The sequence below is a fragment of the Oryzias latipes genome, chromosome 12 (assembly GCF_053564925.1).
Source record: "Oryzias latipes strain Hd-rR chromosome 12, Olatipes_Hd-rR_3.1".
NCBI classification, from domain to species: domain Eukaryota; kingdom Metazoa; phylum Chordata; class Actinopteri; order Beloniformes; family Adrianichthyidae; genus Oryzias; species Oryzias latipes.
The window spans coordinates 11,831,944-11,856,771 of NC_136248.1; the positions used below are offsets into that span (position 1 = coordinate 11,831,944).

The window sequence follows — 24,828 nt, forward strand, 5'->3', positions numbered from 1 at the left end:
GTTTTTTATTTAACCGTATGGAGCAGTAACGATGAAAGCAAGAACTACGTAATTACTTTATGTCTCATTTCTTGTATTTTACAGCTTTTGTATTCATATTTTCCTAATGGCATTTTTGACAGACTTTAAATGCATTTTTATAATCCAAATGGGAATTTGGAAGAAAAAGTTTTTTTTACAATGTAAACTCGACAACAATAAACATTTATGCTGGATCTTGCTGTGTGAACAATGGAACTAAATAGTTTATGTTGGCTTATGATTGTGGTAAAGAGTACAATAAAAATAAAAACCAGTGGATTTAATACCTTTAATGCTCAAACCTTCATTTTTCATGACCTCTACTTCTATTAGCTCTTTTTTCTGTTTCTGTCTGTGCCTCTCTTAAATAGTAACCCACTCCAGCCCCCAGGTCAGGGGTCGGGAACCCGCGGCTCAGGAGCCGCATGCGGCGCTTTAGCGCTGCCCTAGTGGCTCCCTGGAGCATTTTCAAAAATGTTTGAAAATGTAAAAAGATGGGGGAGAGAAATATATTTTTTGTTTTAATATGGTTTCTGTAGGAGGAAAAACAAGACACAAACATTCTTAACGTTTTCCAATGCTGTATGAATGTGTTGAAAAAATATTGTAACGCCCAGCAGGTACGTCAACAAAAAGTTGAGCTGTCAATCAACTGGCAGCGCTGGAGAACTGTCCATCGCCCATACAATGCACGACTCCAGTCTCAGAGAGGAGGAAGATTTTAGCGGACCGCTAGGCAGGTGGCTGATGGAAATCGAACCACTGTCAGTTCCGTGCATTGCTTGATGAAGTTGAAAGTGAATATTCTGATCTCCTGCTACACAACAAAGTCCGATGGCTGTCCACGGGTGACGTTTTGCTTCACTCTGTCGTCTGTTTCGAACACGTGAAAACATTCCTGAAAAGCAAAGACCTGAACTACCCGCAACTGGAAGATACAACTGAGTGGCTCGAAAAGCTGCACTTTTTGGTGGATATGACTGTGACAAACCACCTAAACGAGCTGAATGAAAGTCTCCAGGCGCCGCAAATGCTTGAAGCTGTTCTGTCATTCGAGCGCAAGCTGACTGTCATGGGGCATGCACGTTCCATTTTATTGTTTTTTGTTCAAATCCTCAAAATAAAAATGACATAAAAAATTGGATTTCTTTATTACATTTCTTTTATTTATCAAAGCAATGAAACATAATTAACTGATATTGTAATGAAGTTAACCTTGCGCAACAGTGTCGTTCTCCGCAGAATGCACTGCAGGGCAAATAAACATTTAATCGTTAATGCTCATTATGTATTTGTAGCCAACTTGGTCATTTTGATAGTAGGCTAATATAGCTAATATAGATACATATTGCATGTCTTGCCTTCATTATGAGGCTTAAATAGGGCTTTTAATATTTTGCGGCTCCAGACATATTTGTTTTTTGTTTTTTTCGTCAAGTTTGGCTCTTTCAACATTTTGGGTTGCCGACCCCTGCCCCAGGTCCTATTTCCGTTCTGGGGTGTACTAGAGATTATCCAGCATCTGTGCTAGAGTTGAGTTTATTACACTTACACACATGTTCCTGCAGGTTTGTTTGTTTGTGCTTGGAAGTGAGCTACAGCTACAGGCATCATGTTACCACCATTTCCACTAAGATTCAAAGCATAAACAACCATAACTTGGTAGAAAAAAAAGTCACAGATGCAATTTCTCAAAGACAACAGGCATGCATCAGAGTTGAAAAAAGGTTTTTAACAGCTTGCTGTTACTTGAAAAAAATAAAAAGAGCATTTAAAGACCCACTCTAATGAAAGTTGTGTTTTTGGTGTTTTTAGGATGTTCTTTTTCTGATGATGGAGGACATATATAATTATAATTACACTTAATCTTGCATTTTTAAGTGTTTCTTTATTCAAATTGTTGTGAATCAGAAGCAGATAATATATATATATATATATATATATATATATATTAAAATGATTGTATTTGTAACAGTTTTCTGCTCTGATGGATCCACTTGCCAAATAGATCTGTGTAGGTCTTCATTTTCTTTGTTCCAGCTGGAATCTGCCCCAAAACTGTATGGCTAGAAAGCTCCAATATTGCTTGCCATGTTTGTTGAACCAGTATTGTTATCTTGGGGCTATAAACAGAAATCTACGTGGAGGACACGGGGGATGGGATTGCTCCAATAGGACCACAATTCAGGGGTGAATATCTAATGAACTACTACCCCTCTGCAGAAACTATGTCCTAGAAAAGGACAATATTTTTTGTTTTGCTTTTGTTTTTTTTTTGTCTTATAATGGCATAATAATAATTAAAAGACCACTGGGAATGCTTTGAATATAGATCAGAAGACGATCAGAGTGTGACTTTAAGCCCCTTGATGGCTGCTTTTCTCATGTGACGCGCTATCTCAACAGATTTAGTTTATTCTATATTTGTACACATACACAAGATACACGTGCTTTTTAACTGTTATGAAAAAGGAATGTAGATTTTGCAACAACAAGAACAACTTGGCTAAAAAGGAAACAAAAATTATGTTTTTGTCAAAAAAAAGTTCATCTGACAAATTTTTAGGAACTTGTTTAGGTTAGAATAGATATAAAGTTTTTGTCATTTTTTAACAATTTACATACCAGTATTTTAGTATCTTAAAGTTTAATATTGTTTTTGAGTATACTCAACATTGTAGTTACACTACCTTTGTCATAAACATTTATTCAAATGATTCTGTTTAAATTTTTAAAGTTACTTTCAAAATAAATTATGCTTGTGTCTTTTTGAGGATGTATTGTCTTTCAAAGTTTCAAATTGATTTTCTCTAGGGCTGTAACGAGTATCCAAATACTTAGATATTCGAATATTTTTGACGTTCATAAATCGCTGATTTAAGACCTTTCAAAATGTTGCTAAGTAAAAAATAGACTTGCAAATATAAATATTGCTCTCAAATTTCAGAATAATGTTGGATTTTAAGCATTGTCTGTGTATGTGAACAGCAGAGAAGCTTAGATGAAATACAAGAAAAAGCTAATTACCAAGATTAGTCGAATTACATGCAAACCTTTATTAGCCATGTGGTAGATGTTGCTCAAAATTTCCATTTTGGACACTGCCTGCATTCCTTTATCCTTGGAGTGTTTTTCTTCCTCTTCTTTCTAAACTGGACACTGATGTTTCCTTTGATCTTTTGTCAATTTTCCAGAACCTTGAAAATACTTTTCCATCTGTCAAACACCCAGAGTTAAGATGAGTGGGATGATGGAAACAAATTCACTTTGATGCAGACTCGTTTCTATTTTTTTTTCTTTAACTTTTCATAAAATTCAGTAAACCCAATAAATATTAATTTTATGGATGACAACTTTTTTTTTTAGGAAGCAGCTATTAGTTTGTTGGGGGTCTGGAATGTAAAGCAGTTAGTCTACGCCCTGTACCTGCTTTTCCACTCCACCTGTTCACACCCTCTGAAGCTGCGAGTTGTTTACCCCCGCGCCGCCCCACCACCACCACCACGCTCCTCCAGTGAATTCTACACAGAGAGCGCAAAATATGGTCATCATAGCAGCAAGTTGACACGATAGTAGGGGCGCCCAAATTTCATGAATTTTACGCGGACATGAACGGTTTTAGTCTAGGAAAACTGCGGAGAAAAATAAAAGTGACTTTTTTTTGGGCCGCTCATGAGCCCCCTCACGAGATTGCCACATTCTGTCTTTTCTGAAGAACTTTCCATCCGTCCACATGTGCACGCTGTTCGCTTCCCTGCCCACTCGCACATCCCGACGGTATTAAAGGCACCAGTACAATCTTAGAGGATAATTGTGATTTTACCAAACCACAGAGAGCCACAGCACAGGGATGAAAGAGCCGGAGGTTGCCAACCCCTGGGTTAGACCCTTCGCGCTGCTGGCTGTCTGGGTCCCCCTGTGCCTTGATAATACAGGGTTGTGTCAGAAAGGGCATCCAGTGTAAAGCTTTGCCAAACTACCTGTGCAAATCGGTGAAAAGCTGATTCGCTTTGGCGACCCATGATGGGATGTGCTGAAAGGTGAATAACTGGAACTGGATGATTGATTGAACATCAGGATTTGTTGTAACACTATATTAGCAAAACTATTTGCTCACCCTTCCAAATTATCAGAATCAGGTGTCCTAATTACTTGACTTGGCCACAGGTGTATACAATCAAGCAGTGTGATATGCAGACTGTTTTCACAAACACTTGTAAAAGAATGGGCTGCACTCAGGAGCTCATTGAATTCCAGCATGGAACTGTCATAGGATGCCACCTGTGCAACAAATCCAGTTTTGAAATTTTCTTGCCCCTAAATATTTCACAGTCAACTCTCAGCTCTATCATAACAAAATGGAAGATTTGGGGAACAACAGCAACTCATTCAAAGAGGTGCAAAGAGGTCCCACGAGGTCCCACTCCTCAACCTTGTGGGCAGCCTTACCAGAAGAGTTGAAGCTGTAATAGCTGCAAAAGGTGGACCAACATCATATAGAACACTATGGGTTAGGAATGGGATGGCACTTTAGTTCATATACGAGTCAAGGCAGGTGAGCGAATACTATCGATAAAATAGTGTTCTTGATCCAAAGCAACAGGGACATTTGTGTTTTGTTAGTGGTTAACCAGAAAGTTGAAAAGGCTTCTAAAAAACATTTGTACATTTTGTCATTTCAGTAAGCACCACTTCCACCATGGATGAAGACCAGTGTTACTACAACGAGACCATTGCCTTTTTCTACAACCGCAGTGGCAAGCACCTGGCCACAGGCTGGAATACGGTCAGCAGGCTGGTGATGGGCCTGGGCATCACTGTGTGCATCTTCATCATGCTCGCCAACCTTCTGGTGATGATTGCCATCTATGTCAACAGACGATTTCATTTTCCTATTTACTATCTGATGGCCAACCTGGCAGCTGCTGACTTCTTTGCTGGACTGGCTTACTTCTATTTGATGTTCAACACTGGACCAAACACGAGGCGCCTCACCGTTTCCACGTGGCTCCTGCGCCAAGGCTTAATTGATACCAGTCTGACAGCGTCTGTGGCCAATCTCCTTGCCATTGCCATAGAGCGACACATCACAGTGTTCCGCATGCAGCTCCACACACGGATGAGCAACCGGCGCGTGGTAGTGGTGATCGTTATAATTTGGACAATGTCCATAGTAATGGGAGCCATCCCCAGCGTAGGATGGAACTGTATCTGTAGCATCAAAACTTGTTCAAATATGGCGCCACTCTACAGCAATTCCTACTTGGTTTTCTGGGCTGTGTTCAACCTGGTAACCTTCGTTGTCATGGTGACACTGTATGCACACATTTTCGTCTATGTGAGGCAGAGGACCATGAGGATGTCGCGGCACAGCTCTGGACAACGGCGCAACCGAGACACAATGATGTCTCTGCTGAAGACGGTGGCCATAGTCTTGGGTAAGACCTAATAAACTATATGGTCAATCAGTCTAAAATCTATAGAGGTGTTTTTTCAGTTAGTGTGATGTTTACCAAAAGCTATTGTTAAAAGTTGTTTTGAGAAATGGTATGAAGAGTTAACTCTCACGTTTAACTCTCACTTTAGACACCACACACTCCATGTTGGCACCACACACACAGCACACACACACCACACACAGAGGGACCCCGGAGTGTTGGGTGTAGCTGAAACGGAGATACTTATAAGTTTTGATGATTTTAGAGATCTGGGTTTATGGCTAGTGTCAGAAGATCTATGGTTAAACTCAGGGAGGGAGGTGAAGAGCTTAAACACACACACAGTGACAATGGTTATGGTGCGGGACCCATACAGAAGTTGACCCTTATGGGTGTTGCAGGTTTTTGGTTCTTACATGATACGTAAGAGCCTGTAGGACACTCATACAAACCATGCTCTGATTGCTTAATTCCTTAATTTCTAACAGCCAGGCTGCATGCAAGCAGAGCATGCATTTGTTTTTTTGGTGGGGGGTTAAACAAATGAAATATTTGTACAACACACTTGCATGTCACCTACTTCACCCTTACGTGATGTTAAAGTGTTCAGGACATCCCGTAAATATATGTGTGCATGAACATTTTTACCCTAGCAAGTGGTCTACAATCTTAACATCTAGTGTGGACCAACTGTACAGGTTTTTCATTTTTTACCCACAGACAGCCTTGCTGCAAGGGCAGTTGTGACTAAGGCATAGGTGCTGAGTTAAGTTTTCACTAGTTGCCTTGATAGCAAATATTGTGTAATTTGTTAAGTAAGTTGTCCCATTCATTGAATATATTAATTCATTTGAATAACTGAGCAAAACATTATACAGAAACAACAGTTTGTTAAATGTCTGGAAAGTGATTGTGCTGCCAGGAGCGAACTCACCATGAAAAAAAGGTAGGCAACTCTTGAGGGGCCCCGACCTAAACACCTAATGAAAGTGTTTAAAATAAATTTGACACCCCCCATTATTTAATTGTATCATAAAAAAAACACCCCAAATTACTGAACTTGCATAAGATTGATCATGTAAAAGTGTTAAGTCCTCCCCAGTTCTCCTGCAGCAATGGTATGTTCCAGTCAACAGCAAGTCGAGAGACTTGCAGGTCAGCAGAGGCAGCATTGCCAGACTGGGTGGTGTCTAGCTCAATAGGGCGGTTTTTAATCTGACTTTGTGGGAGAAAGTTTCTCTAGGTTTGCTCAAATTGGGCGTTTTATTTTTTTACCCAATCTTGCAACACTGGCTTAGCCGCACGAGGGACTATGCAATCCTGAGTGAAGTCAGGTTGATTGTTCCTTTAATACTCAAGGTATGCTAACAATGTAATGCTTTTTTTATAATTTTTTACATTAGACACATTTTTATACAATCTCCTTGTTTCTGTTTGATAGGTCATGTATTTTATTTATTTAGTGCTCAGATCTGATGTAAAGCTTCACTGAAAAGACTGAATGAGACAGGAAAACAACTGTGGTTTTTGTGATATTAATTTAAAATCAATACATCATTTGTTTACTGCTGGTGTTGCAAAAAAACAAATTATTTTTGGTGTTATCTCAGGTGATTTAAGAGTTTAGCTCTTAATGTTTTCTTACTACTTGGAAAATGTTAACAGTATAAACAGGTTTTTGAAAATCAAATCCTTCTTTATTACCGTATTTTCCGGACTATAAGTCGCCCTTTTTTTCATAGTTTGGCAAGACTTATACTCCGCAGCGACTTATATTAGAAATAAATTGAAATAAATGCATTGTTAACCCTCCTGTTATGTTCATGAACAGAGATGATGTTCCTGGCTAAATTTGATGTATGAGGTATGTTAAGTGTTAAGAGTATGTTAAGTGACTCAGAGAATCAGCAAACTTTTTTTACAGTAAGATCTTGAAGGCTAACAACATAATATTCTATTTTCCAATGATTTCATAGATTCAGAAATGCAGTAAAAATGACAACTGTTTCTACAAATACAGGATGAAAACAGAGTATTAGTTGGCCAATGATGCTTCATGAAAGGAATAAATAAATAAGTATGAGAAAGAATTACTGTGAAATTATGAGACAAACAGTCTGCTATGATTGTGTCTTATGAGGTTGTGCAAGTTATTAGTTCTTGGTCTCAGATTTTGTCAAATAAATTTCCCGTCAAAATGCAACTTATAGTCCAGTGCGACTTATCTGTGTTTTTTTCTACTTTATAATGCATTTTTGGGCTGGTGCGACTTATACTCCGGAGCGACTTATAGTCCGGAAAATACGGTACGTTTCACAGGGACATTTGCTTTTTTTTAACCCCCCTTTTCATCTTCTTTCTCTTTCGGCTTTTCCCATCAGGGGTCGCCACAGCGAATCACCCTTTTCCACCTCACTCTATCATGGACATCTTCTACCCTAACATTAGCCAACTCCATGTCCTCTGTTAAGACATCCATATAGCTCCTCTTTGGCCGTCCTCTTGCCCTCCTGCCAGGCAGCTCCATCTCCAACATCCTTCTACCAATATATCCACTATCCCTCCTCTGAACATGTCCAAACCATCTCAGTCTGGCTTCTCTGACTTTGTCGCTAACACAGGCAACATGAGCCGTCCCTCTGATGTACTCGTTCCTTATCCTGTCTAACCTGGTCACTCCTAAGGAGAACCTCAACATCTTCATCTCCGCTACCTCCATATCAGCCTCTTGTCTCTGTCTCACTGCTACCGTCTCTAACCCAGAGAGCAGAGCTGGTCTCATCACTGTCTTGTACACCTTTCCTTTGAGTCTTGCTGACACTCTTCTGACACACAACACTCCTGACACTTTCCTCCACCCGCTCCAACCTGCCTGCACTCGCCTCTTCACCTCTTTTCCACACTCCCCATCACACTGCACTGTTGACCCCAAGTACTTAAACTCCTGCACCTTCTTCACCTCAGCCTCCTGTAACCTAACGCTTCTACCTTGATCCCTCTCGTTCAGACACATGTATTCTGTCTTACTACGACTGACCTTCATGCCTCTTCTTTCCAGAGCAAACCTCCACCTCTCTAGCTGTTCCTCCACCTGCTCTCTACTCTCATTGCAAATTACAATGTCATCTGCAAAAATCAAGGCAAGGCAAGGCAAGGCAAGTTTATTTGTATAGCACAATTCGTACACAAAGTAATTCAAGGTGCTTCACAAAACAAAAAAATGCATTAAAATCTCAATACATCATAGAAATAATCAACGAAAAATTTACTTTAAAAGAAAAGAAAAAAAAAATTGAAAAGTGATTTAAAAATAAAGGAAGGAAAGGAAAGAAAAGTGCAGATAGGACCTTTCAGTCACATACACGGCTAAACAGAAATGTTTTAAGTCTAGATATGAACATGAACACAGAAGAGGCCTGTCTTACGATTTCAGGGAGGCTGTTCCAGATTTTAGCTGCAGAATATTGAAACGCTGATTCCCCTTGTTTAGTTCTGACTCTGGGCATCAACAGGAGGCCGGCCCCTGAGGTCCTCAGAATACGAGATGGTTCATATGGCACTAACATGTCAGAGATGTACTTTGGTGCTCGGCCATGGAGAGACTTGTACACAAGCAGAGCTGCTTTGACGTCTATTCTTTGAAGTACAGGGAGCCAGTGCAAAGACCTGAGCACAGGACTAATGTGATCATACTTCCTGGTTCTGGTCAGGACTCGAGCAGCAGCATTCTGGATGTACTGAAGCTGTTTTACAGCTCGTTTGGAGAGGCCAGTGAGCAGGCCTTTACAGTAGTCTAACCTACTGGAGACAAATGCATGAATAAGTATCTCCAGGTCTGGCTTTGACACTATGTTTTTGATTTTTGCAATGTTTTTCAGATGGTAAAATGCCGCTGATGTTACTGACTTGATATGGCTGTTAAAGTTCAGATCAGAGTCCATGATTACCCCTAGATTTCTGACTTGATTTGAGGGTTTAAGAGACAGAGAATGAAGGTAGCTGCTGACACTTTCTCTTTGTTTCTGTGGGCCAACAATAATAACTTCGGTCTTGTTTGAGTTTAGCTGGAGAAAGTTGTTCTGCATCCACGCACTGATCTGTTGGAGGCAGTGGCTGAGTGAATCCACCGGCCCATATTCACCTGTTGTCAGTGACACATAGATCTGAGTATCATCTGCATAGTTGTGATAAGATATGTTATTACTGCGTATTAACTGCCCTAGTGGCAGCATGTAGAGGTTGAACAGAAGGGGTCCCAGGATCGATCCCTGGGGCACACCACAAGTCAAGGCCATGTAGTCTGAGACACAACTCCCAATTTCAACAAAATATTTCCTGTCTTCCAGATAAGACTTGAGCCAACTTAGGGCAGATCCAGAGATGCCAACCCAGTCTTGGAGTCTGTGCAAAAGGATCCCATGATCAACAGTATCAAAGGCAGCACTCAGGTCTAGTAGGATTAAGACAGTGACTTTGCCATCATCAGTGTTCAGGCGGATGTCGTTGGTTACCTTGATAAGAGCAGTTTCTGTGCTATGATGGGGTCTAAAACCTGACTGGAAAACATCAAATGAATTGTTTAATAAGAGAAAATCAGTGAGCTGTTGGTAGACAACTTTTTCAAGGACTTTTCCTAAAAATGGCAGATTAGAGATAGGTCTGTAATTATTCAGTACAGTGGGATCAAGACCGCTTTTCTTCAGGAGAGGTTTAATGACTGCAGTTTTTAAGGCCTCTGGAAATATTCCAGATTGAAGAGACATGTTAACTATTTGACTAATTGATGGCAACACACTGTTCAGGACAGACTTTAGAAATCTAGTGGGTAACACATCAAGGCAGCATGTAGACGAGCTCAGACGGGTGATGGTCTCTTGGAGAGTTTGGTCAGTGACAGGTACAAAGTGAGTCAGCTTAGAGTGAGTAGGTGGCCGTTCGATAGTTATATGTGTTGTGGAGTTGATGGCTTTTTTAATGCCCTGAACCTTGTCATTAAAAAATACAGCAAACTCATTACATTTAGGTGTGCAAACCAGTTCTATTGGTAGCTGGGTTGGAGGGTTAGTTAATCTGTTTACTGTTGTGAACAGGACACGAGAGTTGCTGCTGCAACTTCCAATGATTTCAGAGAAGTACCTTTCCCTTGTTCTGCATAAGATCTGGTTGTAAGCGTACAACTCCCCCTTATACATTTCATAATGAACCTGGAGTTTTGACTTGCGCCACTTTCGCTCAGCTCTGCGGCACTGTTGTTTCTGTGCCCTGACTAGATCATCGTTCCTCCAGGGAGCTTTCTGTCTATGTTTTCTCAATTTAACCTTCATAGGGGCAATGGCATCCAGAACATTCAAGATGCTAGAAGTAACAGAATTCAGCATTTCATCAACATTGGCACCAGAGGCGTTTTCAGGGTTTATCATTTCTACAAACTGTGCCCTAGTGCTCTCATTTATTTGTCTCCTTTGGACAACTGCAGGACCAGGCGGTGGTTTGGGAGCAACAGACAGGTCAAAGAATACACAGAAATGATCAGAGAGGGCGACATCAACCACACTGACATTGTAAATATTAACCCCCTTTGTGATGAGCAGGTCCAGAGTGTGCCCTCTGCATCAACATCATTGTCCAGGGAGATTCCTGTCTTACCTCGTCTGTCAGCCTGTCCATCAGCAAAAATGTGTTGGACTTTTAATAGAATCAGAAAGTAATAAATAATGGATGATTAATTACTGCTAATTAATCACTGATTAATATTTTGGGTGGTTCTTTTGAGGGGCTGGTGGTTTTTAGATGACTTTTGGACTGGAAAACCATGACTATCTGGCAACACAGGCAGAGAATAAATGATAATTCAAAGCCATTTTTTTTTTTTTTTTTTAACTTGTCCTGTCCAACAGCTGGGCAGCAAGATGAGAACTGAGGGCCCCTTGTGTTGGACATATTTTACTTTAACAATAGGGGTTATTGATCTTCAGACAAACCAAAGGTATGTCTGAATAAACCTCTTTTGTAATTGAGGCCAAACTTTATTAATTTCAACCATGTTTGAAAATCTTTGGTGTTGGACCGGACGGAAAAGGAAAGAAGGGAAGAAGAGAGAGGGATGTTAGAGAGAGGGGGGGGGGGGGGGGGGGGTTAGGAGGGTGATAATAGGAGGGGAGGGGGGATAAGACAATGAAGCAGCATAAAGCAACAAGTTTACTGATTGTTTATCATTACGGTAAGGTTCAAATGCAGTACAAAAAGGGCGGGGCCTGTCCACACACACACACTCAAATGTTATCAACACACCTGGGGGGTATTCCCGAAAGCAGGTTATGCCAGCTCCCACGGTAAGTTTGAGGCTAAGGAAGTTGATAACCTCAGCTTTCGGTTCCAGAAATGGAGGTATGTTTCAGAGTAGGTCAAGTTGCCATGGCAACTCATGCTCTGAACATAACCTGGTCGGGAGCAGGTTTAGTTCAAGGTTTGTTTGTTTACAGAGCAGTGAAGCAGCATGGCGTGTCCATTTGAAGATGATTTAGTGGATGAAGAAGCTCAGATAATACTATTTCCACCGTGAGAGGATGATAAGATCACATATGGATGTTGGAAAATTAAACTTTTTTACTTTTATCTAACATAGTTATTTGCTTCAGTTAAGATAAATCATTTGTATGTTAAGTCAGTTTAAAAATAACACGCAGTTTTCAGACAGTTATTTTACTTTCATTCAAATTAATTCAATTAAGTTGGTGTAACGTTGGTCCTGCTGTTAGATCGGCATTGCAAAGGATTGTGGGATACCATTTCCTTTGCCTGTCTGGACGGATTTTGGTTTAAGTGTGGCTTTTTGACCAAATGTGTTTAGTTGTTTAGCTGTTTTACTGTGTTGTGCCATGTTTTGCTGAGTTTTTTAGTCCTACTGTGCCTATGTCTCTGCATCGTGAGTAAGAGTGAAGGAGAGGATGATGAGTTTATATAGCACGTCTACCGGTGATTACTGTGATGGCAATGACGGAAAATTCTTTAATGAATTTGTGCGCAACCTGCAGTTTTTTCCCGTCCTTTTTATTGTTATAAAAATGAGCATATCTGCCTGCTCATACTTAGACATATGAGAGATCAAGAAATATAATTAATTAAGATGGAAAAAATATTAATTGAATTGGAGTAATATGACATTTAGTTAGATAAATTCATAAATTTGAGTTGTATAAACAATTATTGAGTTTAATAGACGTAAGAAATTAGGTTGATTAAATTTAACTCAATTATTTGTTACCAATAGAAGTAATTCATTTAAGGTGGCAAAATTGGATAAGTTATATATATATGCGTCACAAGGAAAATGGAAGTAAGATCAGAAACTTGTGCGTTTACTTTGTCTGTTCTTACTACAAGCAGAAATTCTTTCTTTTGATGATGCAGCCATATTACTTTTTTTGATGGACGTATAATCTTCATACGCCATTATTAAAACCTCAGACTCCGTCTCACTGAAGTATAGCGCTTTCTTTTTTTCCACGCGTTTCCATGGTGACTCCAGAAATTGGCAATCCATTGAGAATGTCTTTGTGTACTTGACATGCACGTGCATTAACCCAGGGTTACCAAGTCGAGCATAATTACACCAACTCATATCCGGTCTTTTGGAACCGACATACCCCGGGTAAGCAAGTTCAGGCGGATTTCAGCCAGAGTTCAGGCTTAAAGTCAGGCTAGTTTCACATACTAGTTAGCTAGTTTCACATTACACCTGGTGTAATGTGAAACACCCCCCCCGCACGGAGAGAGCACCGCCGGGCCCAGGAAACCGGCACCCAAGGGACACGGCCACCATTGCCAAGGGCCCCGTACCCCCCACCAGGGAAGGGGTAGGGGACAGATTGTCCTAGGTCCCACCTTCCTTGCAAAATGTGTGTGCGTGTGTTTGAGAGGTGTGTGTGCATGTGTGTGTGTTTATGTTGGGATGTATATATTGAGGGGTGAGGGGTGTGTGTACTAAGGGGGGTGCAGTTAAAATTGGCGGGTAGGGCACTAAGGGGACATCTCCTGATTACTCACAGTGATGTCCCCTCACCCTCCCCACCAAGGGGCCCTAAATGTCTAAGGTGCGGTTAAAATTGGCGGGTAGGGTGCCAGGATGACATCTGCTGCTTGCTGGCAGTGATGTCTAAACACCCCCCCTTCCAAGGGCCCTACATGTCTAAGGTGCAAATAAAACCGAAAGAGGGGGGGCCACTCCATACGGAAACCATAGGAGGGGGGCCACTGCCAAGTAGCCCCCCCCCCCCCCCCCAAGGCGCATCGCAGGCTAAACCCCCCACCCCCTCACCCTAATATGAGGTTATATGAGGAAGAGGGTAAGTTGGGGACAGCTGGTAGACTGTCCCCCGGTGGTCAAACAGCTGTCCCCCCCCCCCCCAGCACAGGGGCCAGGTCCACCCAGCCCAGGGGCCCCATCCCCGGAGGCGCCGGCACCCCAGGCCCAGCATCACCCACCCCACACAGAGAGAGGGGAGTCAGAAAGCGTCGCCCCCCCCGGAGCAAGTCCAGGCCCCCACCCCCAGACGCCGGCCCTAGAAGAGCTTTGGTCAGGCCCCACACCCAAGCCCAGAGGACCACGCAGCGCCCCAGCCCGCCCCACCCAGGCACCGGAGACCCCGACCCCTACCCCGAACCACGGCAGAAAGGCAAGGAGCAGCGACGACCAGGCCCCCCCACCCCCTAAGTCATGGAGTTAGCTACGGGAGACCAGAGAGACTGAATTCTTTCAAAGTTACCTGAACTTTGGGCTGACATTTTTTCCAAGCTGATATGATCAAGCAGCAGATTCCTTTGTTGACTTATATTTATATTTTTCTTGTTTTTCCAATTTATTAAAATAGTTTTTTTAGCAATACAAAGAGTTATGAAAATGGTAGATACTAATCCTCTTTCTACATCGATGGCACTCACACCACAAAGCACACAAAGTGACGGTGAAGCCGTGATTGAAACCTTAAGCCAGACTGATCGGCACATACCTGCTGCCAGAGAGCCTGGACAGGCGTGCAGAACCACAGTGCGTGCATGTAACTGTCGGGTAGATCACTATCACAGTGCTTGCAAATGTCTGAGTTACTGAGACCCATCTTGAACATCCTCTGTCCAGTGTAGTAAATTCTGTTTAGAGTTTTGAAATGGATTAGCTGCAGATTTGGACTTTTTGTCAGTTTAAAGGTGTTTAGACAAAGTTCTGACCAGAAGCTTTCATCTGTGCTGATGCTCAAATCCGCATCCCATTTTGTTGTCGGAAGTGAACTTTTATTATCTAAATTACATAAAAGTTTGTATATTTTGGAGAGAGTTTTTTTCATTGAGAAATTAATCAAAATGAAATTAATTCAAAGCAATTTTTAAAAAAGAGTGGTCAAATGAAGCATAGTGATCTGAGGGGAAATAGGGAGAACAAGAACAGAAAAATACTCTAAAAGAATATTTAAAAAAAAAGTAAAGATTGGGAATAGTGGTAAAAAAGGAGAGTAAAGGTTTGGAAGGGGAAGAAAATGGTAACTCTGAAAATAAAGAAGTTAGTGCAACTTTAATCTGCAACTTTACAACTTTTCCATTGATGACCATTATTTGTCATCTGAAGTGTCTGTGCTTAGATAGCTTTATGGGACAGGAAAATCAAGAACTAAATCTAATCTTGAAATGGACCATTGTGTTCTCTTTGTTGTGGTTTTTTCATTCCAATGGGCTCATGCAGTGAAGTAATAAGAATCCTTTCTTGATGAACATGTCTTGTTTTTAATTAAAGCTAATGTACTGTCCAAATCTGACAGTGTTTATGTTTTGTAGTTTTCCAGTTTAGCAAGTATCCAGGATTTTTTGATATTATAAAAAACAGTAAGAAGTTTAACTGTTTTTCTTTTTTGCAATACAAAAATATGATTCAGTTTTAACATGAAAAGATGGCACCTTAGCAGCAGATCCTCTTAGGCATTTTTGCTGGTACAGCAGATTTATGGAAAAAGTTATTCTCAGGACCCGAAGCAGGATGTGTTGGTCCCAGACAAAACATACCAGGGGATTCTGTGTGATTTGTCTCCTGTGTGCTCTGTTATCTCATCTCATTTCATTTGTTGTCTTTATTCCACACCTAATTCAAAGCAGTTGACAGCTAAGTGTGCTCAGTTTTCCCCAAAACCTGTGAAAATGTTTAAATTCTAGGAGTGCATGGTGGGGTACTGGTTAGCCCTCACCAACATTGGTTCAGATCCCGGCTGGGACATTTCTATGCGGAGTTTGTATGTTTTCCTCATGCATGTCTGGATTCTTTTTGGACACTCCAGCTTCCTCCCACAGTCCAAAACAATTATTCACAAGTATTTGTGCATTTGTGACTCTTGTTTGTCTTTTTGTATTAATGTGTTGTTGTATGTCTTTGTGTTGCCGTGCCATGGATTGTCCATATGTCCTGAATGAATCCCACATTCACTCTACATACAGTGGGTACAACAGGCTCTAGCAACCTCATGACCGCAAATGGAATTAAAAAGGTCTAGAAAATTCAAGAATGTTGATTTTAGACTATTTTAGATGTGAGATAGAAACGTTCTTTCGCTTTTAAAACTATTTTTAATTTGTTCCCATGATATTCTTTGTCAGAACATATTTGACAAGCGATGTGTCGTATTTGAGCACAATTTGAACAGAGGGTTGGAAAAAGCTGATGTTGTGGATCTTGCCTATAAGGTTAAGAGAGCTCTGGCAACTCCTGCTGAAAACCTCCTGGATATCTCCCTAGGCAATTGTTTGGGCATGCTGTAGGCCCCAGGCAAACCTCAAGCCATAATCACATTTACCTCTGCGAGTTTTTGGGTATTCCAGACCAATGGAGGGTCATAGAGAGTAGTGGCTTCATTTTAAGGAGAGCACAGATGTGTTCTCCAGTTCCCTTGAGGCTTGTGCAACCACTTTAAGGGGGGGGGGTCATAAAATGGAACATACGTGTGTATGTTGTGCATGTAAGTGTATTGTGAAGTATTCTTAAGGCTAGTGTAAGTTGCTTGCTCTTATAACGTACAGGTGATGCTGTTGTAAGTACCCTCACGCCAACCCTAGGCTCCAGGCTAGTTAGCCCTCTCGCAAATAACCCGTATCCACCCGTAAGAGCAGTTGTGACTAATATTACGTTTACACCAGGCATGTTTAAATTGATTCGGCTTACAACGCCCTTTCATCGGCCACATGTTTTGTACGTAGAGCTAAAAAATGATTGTAGAAACTTGCGTTTCGACACGTAAATGTGAGAGTTTTGAACGAGGAAGCCCAAAATGCGTACATATACTTTTCAGTCAAAGTGACAGCACGACTAAGTGCATCGCCGAAGGGCACTGTGAACATAGCTTAAGGCTTAAGAATCATTTGAGGGACTTTGTCACTCAGCTATCTTGGGATTACCTTGGTGCTCTCCCAGAAGAACTAGAAAAGATCTCTGTGGAGAGGGAGGTGCTGCAGAAAAAGATGGATGGGTAGGGTCTATTGGTATTGAAAAGATAAATGATAAGCTGGTGTAGTAAGCCTTCTGGGAGGAGAGTGATTAATTTTTGTCAAGTCTGGAAGGAACCCTTTGCAGTTTGGAAGTGAGGTCATTTTTTTTTTTACTATACACACTCTTATTTTCAAAATAAGTCACACTGCTCCACACTGCTTTTCCTATTAGATTCCCTCTCTCCAAATAAAGTATCATTGCCCTTTGTTTCTTGATTTTGATTACATATTTATTTTAAGAAAAAAAAAGGTAATCATTGCGTGATTCATATCTAGGTCCAACAGTGGTTCCATGTCTACTTTTTCACATCATCTGAGCAGATAAAAAAAACGGGTCCCCTGTTAAATGCTTTCCTATGAGCACTTGTCAGTTTACTGAGAAAAAGGGAAGTTGTGGAAAGTTGCACACTTCCATATGTGGATGAGTAGAGGCCGCTACCATGTATACAGTCTCCCACAGTCTCATAAAACTCTAAATATAATAGACAACAGAGGAAAATGGGATGAGAGTTATTGCAATGGGAAAACAAAACCAAGACCAAATTTAGTTTGGTTTATATAAAAAGATATTTCTTCATCTGAAAATACCGTGGATGAACACACTTTTACCACATTAGATAGCAGTAGTACAAGCTTTTTTTCCAAGTTGGCCAAACCTCATCCTAAATAAATTTTCCTTATGTGCTGGCGTTAAAAAACGAGGCTTTATTGAAGCAAACTGGTCAATTCTATAAAATCATGACTGAATATCCTAGGTGAAGTGGTTTTGTCAGCCCACTCCTCAGTCTGATGACCGTACTCCATACTCAGCTTGCATGGGACTCTGCTTAACCCTTTAACACCGGAGCTTTACCACCATTGTTTACATTCTTTCAACTATCATAACTCTTCAACCATTTATACAATTAACAAAATTCCAGCTGATTCTGAAGCGGAGAAAAGCAGCCTTGCACTGATGTGCAACACTTTACAATTGTGAAGTGCTTACACAATCCAATGTAAATGAGCTAAATCGGTCGCGGAGAAAACCGGCTTTGTGCCATTATGCAGCTCTTTACATTCATAATATGTAGCATATCGGTGCAAAGCCGATTTTAAAAGTTGCTTTTTAATTACATTCGAATCAGCTGTTTGCATTGATCACGTAAATGGTCAAGAAGTTATATGTCAGAGCATTTGTTGTTTAGGTGTCGCTGATGACATCTCCAGTGTTAAAACCCTTGTGCTATCTTAGATGACCCCACCCTTACTTTGACATGTTTATTCCTACCATGACAAAGGTGAATAAAGGTGGAAAGATTTCATGTAATCCTTGGACACCAGTGAAGATCACAAATCATTGAAGAAAAAAGGTTTAGCGCACTGTCTAGTGGGTCTAGATGACCCAACTCCCAATGCTAAAATGCAGAGGAAAGCACAAGGGTTACATGATTAAGGTACATCTAGGCCAGTGTTTTCCAACCAGTGTGCTGCGGCACAATAGTGTGCCATGGGAGACGGTCAGGTGTGCTGTGGGAAATTGCCCTCATTTGCTGATCTAAAATCATTTACCATCTCCAGGATATCAGCTCTGTGTTCATCCAAACAGGCCCTGATAAAACACTGAGTAGTAAGGAATATGAAAGATCATATAATAATTTTTCTTTGTGTTTATTTGATTCTATTAAATTTTGATTTAAAAGAATAAATTATAAATAAATTTTGACATTTTGATAAGAATGATGGTACCGCGATTTAGCTGCAGCTATAACTGTATTCTGAAAAGTCCCGCCCCTTTAACTGTCTCCACCAATCATTCTTGGAGGCTTAATCACACGTCATCAGTCTGACCAATCAGAAGTGGTTAAAGTCTTCACTTCCTTGTTCTGATTCTGCTCATAAAGTCTCTCAGTTCCAACAAAAATACCAGCTAAAGCTCATCTTTAGCGGTTTAGCTTTCCACAGAATCTGGTATCAGACTGTGGAACAAGTGAACAAAACAATGAAGCTCAGAGACGCGAGTCTGTTTGCATTCGGCGGCTGTTTGCACTACATCTCCCATGATGCATTGAGTTAAAGTGACAGCGTCAATGAGTCGTCTTTTGTTAAACGTATTGAAACCACAACGAACACACATCAAACAGTTTTTAAATCTTTTAACTTAACTTTTATTACATCTTTTAGAAAAAACAGTTGCAACTTCCAGCTTTTTCTGCCACAATTATCACAAAAATGCATGTGAGATTGCGGAGGGGCTGTAGATCAATTCAGACTATGAGTTTCTCCTTTTTTTTATTTTTGGATGCTGGTGTGCCGTGGGATTTTTGTCAAGGTTAAAGTGTGCCGTGGTTCAAAAAAGGTTGAAAAACACTGATCTAGGTAAAGCTACGTACACACCCGGCATGAGTGGCATGTCAAGAGTGTGCTGAATGTGGTATTTTTAATGCTCTTTCAGCATATGGTGTTCACACAGATCTGTCGCTACTCGAGACCAGCGCATGTACTCACAGTTGAAAGGGGCTTGTGGGAAATGTCAAAGCGATGCAAGTCTCGTAAATCTTGCCTCAGGCTTTTTCTTTCACAGATCTATTCTGATATATGAAAGACTTGGTGTCAAATATTTCTTGCTTGACACAAACTGAAATTATTAGTTTTTTCCTTTCTTGATCAATTTTCAACCGGTTTTTAACTTCCATGTTTTGAAAAATACACTACCCATATGTCACTACCAAATCCAAGTCGTTGGTCAAACTTCGAACTGTTTCATATTCAATGCATGTTCAATGGCCAGGTGTTTTGTATGCAGACCCCGAAAAACAGTTTTAAAAGATGGTTATGCGTTCACACGCATAACCATAAGAGTTCGAACACAGAAACCCGTACTGGCGTGTTCACATAGACTTTTTATTGTAAGCGGTCTTTAGAACGTGCATTTTCAAGCCCGGTGGGGACATGGCATAAAGTACATCCGGACTGATACTTTGATGATTGGCGAACTGGGAGATTTTAATTCCAGTTGCCATGACTTTACTTCAAGACAACATCACCTGGATGAATAAGTACCTACACAGACATATGGCTACACGTTTTTTTGGGGGGAAGAGGATATTAGAAGACATCTAGGCTAATGTTTGTACAAACAGATTTTACCATAAAATAACTTGTTCCCCTACAATTTGCAGTAATGAGTTATTAGAAGCACACTGCTTAGCTGGAACAATAAACAAGAACTTGCAGACCGACACAGAAAGACGTCATAATTTCCTGAAACAATAGGGAAAATAGAGAAAACTGTCTGGAAAACACAAGTGGTAAAAGTATGTAAGTATATTCAAAATGTTTCTTATGTGTACGTGTTTGTACTTATTTACTCTACTTATATACTTGCTTTATACTATACTTATTTACAACAAACATACAACAAAAAGAAATATAAAGCATCTAAAAAAAATCTGTTTTTGGAAAAAACAAAAAAATAAACAAGGTTATTGTCAAATTCAGGGAGGTATTCCAGAGAGCAGGTTATGCTAGCTCCCACGGTAAGTTTGAGGCTAAGGATTTTGATAACCTCAGCTTTCGGTTCCAGAAATGGAGGTATGTTTCAGGATATGTCAAGTTGCCATAGCAACTCATGCTCTGAACATAACCTGGTCTGGAGCAGGTTTAGTTGAAGATTAGTTTGTTTTCAGAGGGGTGAAGCAGCATGGTGTGTCCATTTAAAGATGATTTAGTGGATGAAGAAGCTCAGATAATACTTTTTCCACCGTGAGAGGGTGACAAGATGGATGTTGTTAAGATAAACTTTTTTACTTTGATCTAACTTAATTATTTGCTTCAGTTAAGATAAATCATTTTATTTGTTAAGTCAGCTTAAAAATTACACATAGTTTTCAGACAGTTTCAATTCAATCAAGTAGGTTTAACTTTGGTGCTGCTGTTAGATCGGCAGCGCAAGGGATTGTGGGATACCATTCCCTTTGCCTGTGTGGACGGATTTGGGTTTAAGTGTGGGTTTTTGACCAAATGTGTTTAGTTGTTTAGCTGGTTTACTGTGTTTTACCGAGTTATTTTGTCCTACTATGCTTACGTCTCTGCACCATGAGTTAGAGGAAAGTAGAGGATGATGAGCTTATATAGCACCCCTACCATTAAATACTGTTATGACGAGGGAAAATTCTTTAATCAATTTATGCACTTCGCACATTTTTTTCTTGTCCTTTATATTGTTAGAAAAATGAGCATATCTGCCGGCTCAAACTTAGACATATGAGAGTTCAAGAAATATAATTAAATAAGATGGAAAAAATATTAATTGAATTGGAGTAATATGACATTTAGGTAGATAGGTAAATTTGAGTTGTATAAACAATTATTGAGTTTTATAGACGTAAGAAATGAGGTTGAATAAATTTAACTCATTTATTTGTTACCAATAGAAGTAATTCATTTAAGTTGGCAAAATTGGATAAGTTTTATATATATATAAATATATAAATATATATGCGTCACAAGGAAAATGGAAACAAGATCAGACACTTGTGCGTTTACTTTGTCTGTCTACTACAAGCAGAAACTCTTTTTGATGTTGCAGCCGTGTTACTTTATTGATGGGCGTATAATCTTCATACGCCGTCATTTAAATCTCAGACTCCGTCTCACTGAAGTATAGCGCTTTCTTTTTTTTTCACCACGCGTTTCCATGGTGACTCCAGAAATCGGCGATCTATTGAAAATGTCTTTATGTACCTGCCGTGCACGTGCGTTACCAAGTCGAGCGTAATTACACTAAATCAAATCCGGTCTTTTGGAACAGACATACCCAGAGTAAGCAAGTTCAGGCGGATTTCAGCCAGAGTTCAGGGTTAAAGTCAGGGTGGTTTAAACATGCTTCCTGGAATACCCCCCAGCTTTTTCCATGGGTGATATAAATAAATCTTCAAAAGCTTCTTTTGTTTTAGACATTTTCCCAAAAGATTGTATGTTTTCCAACTAAACAAACCATTAGCAGCACCTAATACTGTTCATAAACTGTCTGTTGGGAATTACTAAAAGCCGAAACAGAAAACTTAAAGACCCACTTCGTCGAAAATTGTGTTTTTGTGGCATTTTCTGATTTGGAGGACATATAATGAAAATCAAGCTTAAAATTGCATTTCTCACTATTTCGTTATCCAAGTTTTCACAAATTAGAAGCAGATGAAAAAATGCAGTTGAAAATAGATCAAAAGATTATTGGAGTGGGTTCTTAATGGACATTAGTGATGAGCAACTAGCCCCTGTTTACTTTTCACTCTTACCTTTCTCACTGTATTTGAGTGTTTTTTTCCAGCATGTTTCAATTCCTGGCTTGTATAAAGGCATTTCATTAAAGATATAACCATCTTTGGGTCACGTTGTCAGACAGCGTGGAACGCCAAACCATACCCTCCTCTAACAAATGCTAACAGATGGCATATCCATGACTTCCATTTGTCGTAGAATCTACGTACTAGAAACTGGTGTTTCCCCAAATGATTACAGACTTTAATGGCTAGTTTCAGAAAGAGGGCAGAATATAAGAACCGTGTATTCAGAATTGGTCTCCAAACTCCATGTCTGCCATGACTCTTCTATAATAAATGGGTGTTTCCGGGCAAGCTAAAAGAACGATTCATGGCCACCCATAACCCAAAAGCTTCTAACTGTTGTCAGTAGAGAAACATGCTTGTTACAAAGCTTGGTCACCCGTTAACTAATAATACTTCAATTATTTTAGGATATCCCTGTAAGATGTATAATAATCTATAAAAAAAAAACAGAAAAAATGAAATTTGACTAATAGTGACAGCATCTGTTAATGCGATGATTTATTCTGCAGCCTAGCTTAATATGTTTTATATTTAGGGCCCGAGCACGGAGTGCAAGGACCCTATTGTATCTGTTAGGTTTATTATTATTAGGGCCCGAGCACGGAGTGCAAGGACCCTATTGTATCTGTTAGGTTTATTAGGGCCCGAGCACGGAGTGCAAGGACCCTATTGTATCTGTTAGGTTTATTATTAGGGCCCGAGCACGGAGTGCAAGGACCCTATTGTATCTGTTAGGTTTATTATTATTATTATTATTATTATTATTATTACGACTTTTCCGTCGCCTTTTTGAGGCCTTTAACATACCCCAAAACTCACCAAATTTTGCACACATATTAGGAGTCGCGAAAAATTTCGTATTTTATGGGAGACCGGCATAGGTGCACAAAAATGGCTCGATAGCACCTCCATATGCTATATAGTACAAGCTTGATTTTAACAGGGCATGTTCATCGGATATAAACCTACAAAAAAGTCTCTTGGGACCAAGCTGTCAGTCGCACAGGAAGTCTGATATTTTGATGACAATATGTCATTTTTGCTGTATTTTGGTCATTTGCAGGCCTCGCTCTAGAACGAACTCCTCCTAGAGATTTGAGAGTAATGACTCCAAACTTTGGTTTTGTAAACTAAACACATGTCCGATCTTAAATTGCAAAGCTTTTAAGTTTTTATGGATGTTTGTGACCATGGCGGCGCGTCAAAATTGGAGGTCGTTTCGAAAACACGCCATGAAAAGAAAAATGGCCATTACTCAGCCATGAAAAATCCAATCTTATCCAAAATTGATATGCATGATTGTAGTCTGACTCTGAACACATCTGCAGTGAAAAAATCTGGAAAAAGTGTAGCGCCACCTGCTGGCAAGATGAAATGACATGTTCTACTTGGAGCATCACTGCTCTGAGTAAGATGAGCCGACACACCTGAAAATGACGTCCACCTGTTGAAAAGCCATTGAAGTTTACTCTGACAAAAAACCATAACTTTCTAATCAGCGGTGTGGTCGTGACAGAGCGGCAAAGTTGGGCGTCTCGCCACGCACACAAAAGTTGCTCTCACGTGCACATTCCTTGTCCAATCTCACTGAAATTCAATGGATATGATGAAACTTCCATTCTGAACCCATGGATATGACAATCTTGGACGAGCTCTATAGCGCCACCTAGTTATTGCATGAGGCACATTCTGCCCTGTATTTTCTCTTTGCTTTTTCCGATGTGCATGAAATTAAAACTGGAGATACTCAGAAGGGTCCTCTCTCATCATGTAAAGTTTCATGGGTGTACATCTGACGGTGCCTGCGTAACAGGAAGTGGTCGATTATGTGCACCCAAATAATAGAAATTTATTAAAAATCATCCGTTTGTCTCAGGAAGCTGAGATTTCAGAATAAGATGCCTTTAATAATTTCTAGCTTTGATATGTAACACTATAGGGTCTACGAGAACTTCATCACTTGATTTTTTTAATGAAATTTTGGACTGAACAAAGATTTTTAGCATAAATTCTGTTTAGGTTATCAGCACCAAAGACTACACTTTAATAGGCATTTATGTGCTACTGCTTCCTAAAAGAATTCAGAATGATTGAAGTTACAGGTGAACTTTTAGACAACATTTGATCCAAAAAGGTCCGAAAACGTCTTTTTAGGCAAAACTGCAAACACCTATTTTTTTGCATAACTTATCTTTCAAATATCAGCACAAAAAAATTAAAAACGGTAGGGATCTGTGTTTGCTGCCTTCCATATTTTTTTCAGACTTAAAAGTGAAACAGATGATTTTTAAAAAATCCGGATTCATCCCAAAACCTGTGCTTTTTCCGTCTGGACTCCAAACAAGTGTGTTTTAAAATTACTTATGTTTCAACTATCCACACCAAGTTTCACACGCATATAGCTGAACATGTCTAAATGCTTCTTGAAAATTCTTTACAGATATAAAATGAACTGGTCAACTGTAGGATGTCATTTCCTCTTACATGCTTCAGTCTTTTCCTCATGCTGCAGCTTGTTCCTC

At 40.0% G+C, this 24,828-nt stretch overlaps 1 protein-coding gene across 1 annotated transcript in view; it reads left to right on the forward strand.

The window, feature by feature from the left end:
• The window catches only part of lpar1 (lysophosphatidic acid receptor 1), a 104,010-nt gene that overhangs the window by 44,800 nt on the left and 34,382 nt on the right, over positions 1–24,828 (forward strand). Inside the window, 1 exon segment of the mRNA NM_001309026.1 lies at positions 4,704–5,459. Coding sequence (NP_001295955.1) covers positions 4,721–5,459 — 739 coding nt within the window. The 5' untranslated portion in view covers positions 4,704–4,720.